This window comes from Brassica oleracea, chromosome C5 (assembly GCF_000695525.1).
Source record: "Brassica oleracea var. oleracea cultivar TO1000 chromosome C5, BOL, whole genome shotgun sequence".
NCBI lineage: Eukaryota > Viridiplantae > Streptophyta > Magnoliopsida > Brassicales > Brassicaceae > Brassica > Brassica oleracea.
The window spans coordinates 2028985-2038960 of record NC_027752.1 but is presented as its reverse complement, the minus strand read 5'-3'; the positions used below and the strand labels follow the sequence as shown (position 1 = coordinate 2038960).

General features: G+C 34.6%; 3 protein-coding genes across 4 annotated transcripts; 2 read left to right on the top strand and 1 right to left on the bottom strand.

The window, feature by feature from the left end:
- Positions 1-447: 447 nt before the first annotated feature.
- LOC106344247 (B3 domain-containing protein At2g24670-like) lies at positions 448-957 on the top strand. Its single transcript, XM_013783656.1, has one exon. It carries the CDS (start codon positions 448-450, stop codon positions 955-957), a length of 510 nt encoding a protein of 169 aa, XP_013639110.1.
- A 1781-nt stretch (positions 958-2738) lies between these two features.
- LOC106293760 (inactive glucose-1-phosphate adenylyltransferase small subunit 2, chloroplastic) lies at positions 2739-5202 on the top strand. 2 transcript variants are annotated; one of them, XM_013729408.1, is made up of 8 exons: positions 2739-3377; positions 3464-3733; positions 3803-3970; positions 4246-4331; positions 4417-4528; positions 4626-4724; positions 4795-4920; positions 4993-5202. In XM_013729408.1, the coding sequence occupies exons 1-8, from the start codon at positions 2907-2909 to the stop codon at positions 5107-5109; spliced, it is 1449 nt and encodes a 482-aa protein (XP_013584862.1). In that variant the 5' UTR covers positions 2739-2906; the 3' UTR covers positions 5110-5202. The 2 variants fall into 2 exon arrangements, with proteins under 2 accessions (XP_013584862.1, XP_013584861.1); XM_013729407.1 differs by having other exon boundaries at positions 4411-4528.
- Positions 5203-5425: 223 nt separating this feature from the next.
- On the bottom strand, positions 5426-7321 carry LOC106343222 (pentatricopeptide repeat-containing protein At1g05600). Its single transcript, XM_013782378.1, has one exon. It carries the CDS (start codon positions 7029-7031, stop codon positions 5514-5516), a length of 1518 nt encoding a protein of 505 aa, XP_013637832.1. The 5' UTR covers positions 7032-7321; the 3' UTR covers positions 5426-5513.
- Between the last annotated feature and the right edge of the window lie 2655 nt (positions 7322-9976).

The following is a 9976-nucleotide window of genomic DNA, read 5'->3' as shown; positions in this document are numbered from 1 at the left end:
TACGGCTTCGTCTCGACGAGAGGAACACGATGGTGGTCTTGAATGCACGAGATGATCAATAGTTAGGAAGTTATGGGCGATTTACTAAACGGAAACGAAACTGAGCTTAAGGAATGCGGTTTCCGGCGATTACCTAGGGTGTTTATCGGTGGTGGCAAGCTGAACGTGGTTATGGCGCACGGTTTCTCCGGCGACGAGTTCAGGTGAGCTTTCTCTCTTCTTCTCTTTCTTCTCTCTCTCTTTCTCTCTCTCTCTCTCTCTTTCTCAAGTTTTAAAGAAGATGGGGATGGTGAGGAAGAAGGTGGAGATGGTGGAGAAGAAGGTGGAAGTGGTGGGGTTGGAGAAAGAAGTGGAGATGGTGGGAGTAGTGGGTCATTACAGAATTGTTCAAAGCCAACCGCGGAAGAATGTAAGAAGATTCAACTATGGAAAAATATTGCTAATGCTATGGAGTTAACGATTATTCCTAAAACTGAAGACTGCAAGGTTAGTCGTTGTTTGGACGTGGGAACGAAATCGAAGATGCCGTATTGGCTGGATAAGTTTATAAGAGACAATATCGGAGTCGGACCAAAGATGATCATAGAGAAGAGTCTGACTGCTACTGATCTCAATCCAAATAACGGACGTCTCTCAATGCCACCTAGTCAAATCGTTGATGAAGATTTCGTGACTGAAGTAGAGAAAACGATCAAAGAAAAGGGGCTTAGCGGGAAAGGCTTAGACGCAACTATTATTGATTGCAAGCTGTGTAGATGGGAGGTGAATCTGAGGATATGGGACATGAGCGGTCGTCCTATTTATAATTTGCTTACAGGGTGGAATCAAGTGGTCAAAGATATAAACCTTCAAGAAAAAGATAACATTCGCCTCTGGTCTTTTCACTCTAATGGCAAACTCTATTTTGCTCTCATCCTTCTTCCGCCATCCACTGATTCAGGCAAACCTAAACCGTGACACTTGGGAAAACCTAATGATGGCTAAGTAGGTAAGTTTGAGATTTTTCTGAATTCATTATTTTTCCTGTGTTTTGTTTTGGGATTTACTTAATTAGTAATCATCTTTTTGTTTACTAATTAGTTAAGAGTTAATAATTATCTTCATTCACTAAATTAAATATTCAATTCTTCATTAAGATTCTTTTTGGGTGCTTAGGTTCATTGAATTATCTTGATGACATAACTGCTTTTGGGTAACCAAAAGAACGAAAAGGAACGAACAGAACACTATATTCCTTAACGTTCCTCAAAAATGTTACCATTCATGTGGAATATTTTTTCCTCTTCATTCCTTCTCATTCCTTTTTTTGTAGAGAATTATAATGTAAATTTGTTCCTTGTTAATTTTGATAAGGAACTCTCATTCCTCATCATTCCCAAAATTTTATTCCTATTCATTTTTTTCCTAATCATTCCTAATGTTCTTCAATGGCTACCGATCACACCCAAAGTTTTTTTTTTGTCTCACAACAAAGTTGAGTTGAAATACACGGATTAATTTATCTTATTTTAGTAATTTTTTGATACCCAGACATCGATTCAGTAGAATCTCGTACCTAGCTTGTTCATAATATTCAATGAAGTCAAATGAAGATGTACTAAACTGTAAAAGAACAGTCTTGCTACGAGTAGACTTGTTCTTTAACATGAAAAGTAGTAGTACTTGGTTTACTGACTGCTAATGTTTAATAATTTGATCTAAGAAACTAAAACTGATGCTAATCTGATTCCTTATTTACTTGGAGATCTACTGACTCTTGGCCATGAAACCATACAACCTCAAACCTTAAAAGTTGAAACCGTAAACCCTAACATTTTTTTTGTAATTGAGGCTAAAACCCTAACATTTTTTATACGTATGTTAATCTGATTCGTAATAAAAACTGGTGTTAATTTTATACGTACGTTAATCTGATTCGTAAACATAATTTTATACGTACGTTTGATTTGCTACGAAAACTTTAAAGGAGGCTAAATAAGCTTCAAGCTTCTCAAAACTAAAGCCTAATTTGTAAGATTGACAAAAACAAAAACAAAAAGATACAAATGATTAGCCAAGGGCATAGCATGCTTACCTTCGGATCCACGCCATCCTTGATAATTTTTCCATTATGCCCTTATCATTTTAGGATTCTAAATTTCTAAAAATCTTTGATGAAAACTGTTTGCTCTCGCTACTTTTTTTTTGTTATTGGATTTTTAACTGAACATATTATTATTTTTTTACCACAATTGATTTTTGTAGTATACAATTAACACACAGAAAGAAAAAAATTGATAGGAAACTGTGCGGTTTAAGTTTGTACAATTCCTTAAGTATGATTAGAGAGAATAGTTTGAAAACAAAAAGTAGGATTAGTGAGAACCCAACAAAAAAAACACTATTCTGGCTATTATTATATTCAGTTCTGACCATTCCTATTTAGAAATATTCGGCAATATTATTCGTTTCCCATAAATGATTATAAAATAGATCTTTCCACATGCGTGATTCATGTGATGCATGCATAATTCCTCAAAACCTCTGAAGTTTCTTTTTTCAAGCATTTCCTAGATATCCTTTTCTCCTGTCATTTTTATAAAGTAATTAGCTTAGATCGGATATATTTGTATATATTTAGCACTAGCTAGAGGTATCTTTATAATACCGAAAAAGAAAAAGAAGCAGAAGAAGGTAGGAATCTAATGTAAAGAGACAGGACAAGTTAAAGAGGTTTTCAGAAGACATAGCTTCACAAGCAAAGGGCAAAGCTAAAAATCATGTCTGCAACAGAAAATGTCGGGCGGTTCTCACCACAAACCACCATCACACGTTTCAATCTCCAATACAAAAACCAAACACCTTATATTCTCAAACCTCAAACCCATTTTCTTTATTTCTTGAAGCATATCTGCTTGTAATCGAAAATGCAGATCTATTCTTCTTCTTACTCTTCATATTCCACCAAATTAACCAATCTTCATATGATAAGATCGAGTAGCAATCATAACCAAGAGAGAAATAACTATAACTTGAAGCAGATCTTCGTTCCAAACTCATGCCCTAACCTCTCTGTTTCAAACACTCAACAGCTTCCTTTGAACCAAAGTGTTGCTGCCATTGTGTTCGGAGGAGGACCAGACTCTGAGCTTTATCCACTGACCAAAACGAGATCCAAAGGTGCTATTCCCATTGCAGCAAACTACAGGCTTATCGATTCAGTCATCAGCAACTGCATCAACAGTGACATCACCAAGATCTACGCAATCACTCAGTTTAATTCAACTTCTCTCAATTCACATCTCACTAAAGCTTACAGTGGATTTGGACTCGGGAAAGACCGGTTCGTTGAAGTCATTGCAGCCTATCAGAGCCTTGAAGATCAAGGATGGTTTCAGGTTAGGTCAAAAATCAATTTCCTCCGTTTTTAGATCTGTTGCGTGTTGCTTAAGTAACCTTTGTTTTCTCTGTGTTTTACAAAAAGGGATCTGCTGATGCGATTAGAAGGTGCTTGTGGGTATTCGAGGAGTTCCCAGTGACAGAGTTCTTGGTTCTTCCAGGACATCATCTCTATAGAATGGACTACAATACGCTCATAGAAGATCATAGAAGAAGCAAAGCTGATATAACAATTGTTGGGCTAAGCTCTGCTACAGACCATGACTCTGGTTTTGGTTTAATGGAAGTTGATTCCACTAATCTCGTCACTAAGTTCACTATCAATCCCAAGAAAACTCAACAAGATTTAATCTCCGTGAGTTAGATATCTTTGTAACGTTCTGTATCATTTAGAATGAGCTGGAGACTAATGTTAATAGTGCAGGTTGAGAGCAGAACAAGAAGTGATGGAACATCTTCTTGCTATGTTCCAAGCACAGGGATTTACGTGATCGGTCGAGAACAGATGGTGAAGCTTTTGAGAGAATGTTTGGTAAAAGCGAAAGACATGGCCAGTGAGATCATTCCCGGTGCTATCTCTCATGGAATGAAGGTAAAGGTTATCTGAGAGAGACAAGAACCAATCATAAGCTATATTTAGGCCTTTAGGGCTGGGATTTTGAACCGAACCGAACCCGCTGAACGGAACCAAAATTTTCAGTTAGTTCGCTGGGAGTTCGGTTCGATCCGGTAGGTTTTTTTAAAGTTCGGTTTGGCGATTGGTTAATTTTTTTAAATACATTATAACCAAACCATACCAAAAACCCGAACCGAACTAACCAAACTATAGCCTATATTAGCCTATAACCTCTATCTTTTTTTATTCAGGTGAAAGCTCATATGTTTGATGGATATTGGGAAGATGTGAAGAGCGTTGGAGCTTACTATAGAGCTAACATGGAGAGTATTAAGAGGTTTGAACCTTTGTGAGACCTATTAATGACTCTAAGATGGGAAAACTTGTGACTCAAATCAAGGTTTCTTCTTTTGTAGTTGCAGATTCTACGACAAACAATGTCCTCTTTACACAATGCCTCGGTGTTTGCCTCCAAGCTCCATGGGAGAAGCTGTAATAACCGACAGTATCATCGGAGACGGTTGCATTCTCGATGTAATTTCAACACTCTTCTTCAAACCCTAGAAGCCCCATTGTTGATCAAAAGCTCATGTTTTCTTTCTGTTTTGTGAATTTGGGGTTGATTGAACAGAGATGTGTCATCAGAGGATCGGTGGTGGGAATGAGGACAAGAATCGCAAATGAAGTGATTATAGAAGATTCAATCATCGTTGGTTCTAACATCTATGAGGTAAACATGGTTTCTTGGATCGCAAGCTACGCTGATTAGCTGAGATCAACTTACATTAATGTGTCTACAGATGGAAGAAGACGTGAGAAGAAAAGGGAATGAAAAGAAGAAAGAGATTCGAATAGGGATTGGTGAAAAGAGTCGAATAAGAAAAGCCATTGTAGATAAAAATGCAAGGATTGGTCAAAACGTTATGGTAAATAAACAATCAGGTTACGTAAAACTAATAATCAGTTTCCATAGTTTTAAATATCTTTTTGATTCACAGATTATCAATAGAGACAATGTTGAAGAAAGTAACAGAGAAGCTGAAGGATATGTTATAAGAGAAGGAATCATTGTCATACTTCGAAACGCAGTCATCCTAGACGACTCCATCATCTAAATATTTTTTCTTCGTAATCTGCAAAATTCATCATTTTTTCAATGTAAAAATAAATTCTTATAAATTGTAGTATGCAAAACTCATCATCTTACACATATACCAACTTCAACACGTTGATTCTCATCAAACTTGCTTAAGTTCATAAATCAAGCAACATAGTTATACTCTTTCCGTCTCAAATTAGATGTTGTTCTAAGTTTTTCTAGCAAACTAAAAACAAAAATAAATGTTCGTTTTATCTTATTTAACTATTAGATTTGATATATTTTTTTAATGTATACAAGGGTAAACCCTTAAAAGTGATAAATTGATGACATACATTGCATTAAAATCTTAAAACGAAATTTATTTTGCAACGAAAATTTTATTCTACAACGACATCGTTTAATACGGAGGAGTATGATTTAACATTTGCTACTAATTAGATGCTCAATTGTCTCAACAACATCAACAGCCCCAAAGCAAACAGACTCAGCCAAAGCTTTCCACACAGAAGATTCAGGCACCATATCCTGACTAACCATTTCTTCCAACCACATCACAGCTTCATACCGCCGCTCCATACCACAAAGACCTTTGATCAACACACTGTAAGTTTCAACACCAGGGAAGAAATTTTTAATCAACATCTCTTCCATGACCTGACTCGCTTCCACAAACTTGCCATCCCCACACAAACCATCCACCAGAGTTTGATACGTTTCTTCATTCGCTACGCAAGAAACATGCTTAGTCATCTCTTTGAGATATCCAACAGCTTCCATTGATTTTCCCTCGTCGCACAAGCCTCTTATAAGAACGTTGTACACCGCAACCGTTGGTAGGCAACGACCTTCCATCATCTCCTTGTTGATAACAGAAACCGCTTCTTCAACCTTCCCAGCTTTACACAGTGCCTTAACCTTGGCGCTATAGATGAAAGGCGTCGGCTCAAAGCCTCTCCTCCGCATCGCGAGAAGCACTTCTCCACCTTCAACAACCTTCCCTTCCTCGAAAAGATCGGTAGCCATGGCGGTATAGCTCTCCAAACTGGGAATAGCTCCTCTGATCAAAGCCTCTGTTAACAAACGTTTCACTCGTTCTCTACTTTCACTGGTACCTTCCCAGTGTCCAGCTTCTATACGATGGTAACATCTCTTCGGAGCTTTTAGTCCTTTCCTCAGAATCTTACCGAGAATCTCAACAGCCTCCTCGACCTCCCCAGCGTCACACAACGCGTCCAACAACATCCTGTAAACCACAACGTCCTCGCCCGAGCCTTTCTGAGAGATCCTCCAGAACATGGAGTACAGCAGATGCGTGGCGTCGTGAAGCTTCCCTTCTTGACAAAACCCTCTCATCAGAACCCTGTAGCTCTCCCTGTCCGGGTAACATCCCTGGTAGTTCATCTCTTGGAAGACGTGAGAAGCAAGATCAGAGCGGTTGGCCTCGCAGAGAACCTTCATAAGCAGATTCAATGCATTGATTCTCGAACTCACCTCCCACCCGTAACAATACTCTCTGAATAAGCCACAAGCGGCTTCGAGCTTCTCTTCTTTAACCATCTCGTGCATAAGAGTGTCAAAGGAAAGAGTCCAGTTCACGCAGTTGAACTCGTGGAGGCTCTTGAAGAGAGAAACGGCGTCGTCTAGCCTCCCAGCGTTTGAGAATGTTTTAATAGCCGATGCAAAGACTGTATCTTTACACTCGCAAGAGTCTTCCTTCATCTTCTCTATGACATACTTCATTTCAGGAATGTGATGATTGGATTTGCCGAGGATGAGGATCATGGCGGCGTAGACGGAGCCGTTGTGGCCGTTGTAGCTAGGGAACCTCTCTTTCGCTTGGTCGAAGAGACGGAGCGCTGTGACGGGGCTCTTTTGCTTCTTTAGGATTTGGGAAAGAAGCGTTGGGGTTAACACTCTTGGCCATCTAACGCTCATGGATTGATTGATGATAAAGCTCGAAACTTTTTTCTTCAACGACTCACAACCACTTTCAGGATAAAGATTTGATTTTTTTTCACTCAATCAAATTGAAATTGATAAGCTTTCTGACTTCTTCCAACTTAATTAGACATAGAAAGTATTGTAACAAGCTAAAGTTTGAGACTTTAGGAATCGGGAGATTAGACAGACATACCTGGAGATTGCGGCTATTACAGTAACTCAGGTTCTGTCTCGTGAAGAGAACAAAGGATTTGGAAGAGAAAGTGTTGACTTTTTTTGGTCGCAATCGGTAAATAATGTAGGTTTCAACTTTAACCCCATAACTTTTTTATTTTACTCGTTAAACCCCGCTTTTAGACTTCAATGTGTGACATTGACAATCCATGAATGTCTTTCTCTCTCTCAAAACATGTGACATGATTAGTGCCAAAAGCAAAAAAAAAGAAGAAGTTATATTCTGCCAGTAAAATAACAAGTAAGGAAATTTATCAACAAAAGATTCTTCTTTAACTTTTCTTACCGAGTTATATATACTAGATTTTTTAAAAGATATTATATGTATTTCTCAATTCTAAAAAAAATAATGTATAATATTGTATTATATTATTTAAATAATATAAAATAAGACTACATAACGTAAATATATTTTTTAAATTTTCTTTGTGGAAATCATTATGTTGTTTGATTGTTGTATTTGATTTACATATTTGCATAGATATTTGTGATAGATGAATAACTATATTTGTGATATATATTTATTATATAATATAAGAAAAATGAAATTATTTACTTTTTAAACAAACTTGTCTTATGTTGGGGACTCGGTTATAAACATATCATATTCGAATGAGACATTTTTACAGTTATCAATGTTCTTAACAATCAAGAAACAAATCTGAATATCAAAACAATATCCCATACGATTTCTTTGTGGAATAACTGCTCTGAAGAAATTGAATTTAGGCATAAAAATGACTGGAAATGAATATGCAGATGTGTTATCTAAGTCAGCTTTACAAAGTACTATTCATAGTTCATCATTTCTTAAACATCTTGAAATAACTGATGCTAATTAATAATAAACTTTTGGCTGGAAAAAAAATCAAATTTGTCTAATTATCGCTTAAATATTTTATTAATATTGTCTAAGAAGCTTTCAAGTGATATCATAGTTTAATTTTTATTTGTCTTTTTTGTTAATTTTTAGAGTTTTTTGTATTTAAGATTTTTTTTCCATATTAAGTTTCTATTTCTTTCACATAATTGATATATATATATATATATATATATGTCATAAAAATTACCATCAAATCAGTTTTAATTATTTATTATTTTATTTTTAATGAAAATACACTTTTTAAATAATTTAATTTAAAATAAAATTATATATTAATTTGATGTATTCTAACAATTTGATTGATTTAATTAATTTTCTTTGGTGGATAACTTAAAAAGTTTTCATATGAATCGGGGATAGCAATCTTATGTTGTTATATTATATTTATTTGTGTATATAGAATCTATATATAATGCTAGTGTAATAAAGAAATAACATTATTTTTTTGTAACTTCAAAAAGATACATTATTACAATTTGTAATTAATCAAAATTGAATAAAATGGTAATTAAATATTTGTAAATCTAATTGTTTTTTTTATCTTGTTTAGTTGGATTCTCATGAAAAGAAATCGATAGGTTAAACAAATGTTTCAAAAAAATTTGTGTTATTGTTTTGTCTATAAATTACAAAATTTATTGAATTGATATATTTAATTATTGCATCTTTAAATAATATTTTATTAAAACATTAGAAAACTATGTTTTGAGTTGTTTTGTCAAAATTATACAAAAATCTATGCTTTTTCATATTTGTCACGAAAATTTATATGTTAAACTTACTTTTTACAAAATTCTTAACTTTGTCACGAAAAAAAAAATATATGTTTTTTCATATTTGTCAATGTTCTCACACTTTCAAATAATATATTAGCTTAGTCACTTACTTATTTTTTTTTTACAAAACAAAGTATCGGAGTCTTGAAAGTTGAATTCATATTATTGTAACTGTATATAAGAGTTTGTGATTACATACTTAGTGATTCTTGTATATTTGTCCAAGAAAGTTTCAATGGTTTATTGGTAACTACCCTATATTTATGTCATAGTAACCCGGGTTCGATCATTTCCTTCGCATTGTTTTTTCATTTTTCTACGAAAAATAAATGAGATAACGTGGCAACTTCGGGCTCTCTGATTGGTTGATTTTTCTATCCCATGTGAACAACCTATCTGAGGCTTATATTCTCCTTTTATTACTTATTATATATATTGGATTCGTATTTTATCATTAAATTTTGTTAGCATTTTATTTTATTTAACAAACTTTAATTGTAATTTAACTTGTTTCCAATTTTTATTAATTTAATTGTGTAAAATTAGACATTTTAATTATCTTGTTACCCAAAAGTTTAAACAAAGAATTTGCCTAACACAGCATTGTATGTGATCTAGAACGATCTTCACTCATAGATTAGTAATCGTAATGTAGCTAAACATATTAAACTAAATTAAGACGATTCGTTACCAAATAAGACCAGAATTGTAACTGTAAGTGTGTTACACAATTAAAACTCAGAAAAAAAAGTTTGTTGCATCAAGTGTTTGTTTACAACCAGAAAAAAAAATTTGTTGCATCAAGTGTTTGTTTACAACCAGCCGTTTAAACCTTTAAATAATTCTGATAAGTCCAATTTTAAAAGAAGAAAAAGAAACATTTTAAAACGAGTGGTCGATCATCTCCCCAATGACAACTAATAGCATCAGCTATAATTAGCCATCGCGTTTGAAAGAAAGAACGTAGAAAATGAGGTTGTTATTTTAGCTGTTTCATGCAGTTAAAACATATATATCTTAATATCTATATATGAGCTAAAACGTTT

Coding starts and splice junctions, on each gene's coding strand:
- LOC106344247 (XM_013783656.1), top strand. CDS start 448: ATGGAGTTAACGATTATTCCTAAAACTGAAGACTGCAAGGTTAGTCGT.
- LOC106293760 (XM_013729407.1), top strand. CDS start 2,907: ATGCAGATCTATTCTTCTTCTTACTCTTCATATTCCACCAAATTAACC. Junction 3,734..3,802: donor CTCAACAAGATTTAATCTCC/GTGAGTTAGATA, acceptor TTAATAGTGCAG/GTTGAGAGCAGAACAAGAAG. Junction 4,332..4,410: donor AACATGGAGAGTATTAAGAG/GTTTGAACCTTT, acceptor CTTCTTTTGTAG/TTGCAGATTCTACGACAAAC.
- LOC106343222 (XM_013782378.1), bottom strand. CDS start 7,031: ATGAGCGTTAGATGGCCAAGAGTGTTAACCCCAACGCTTCTTTCCCAA.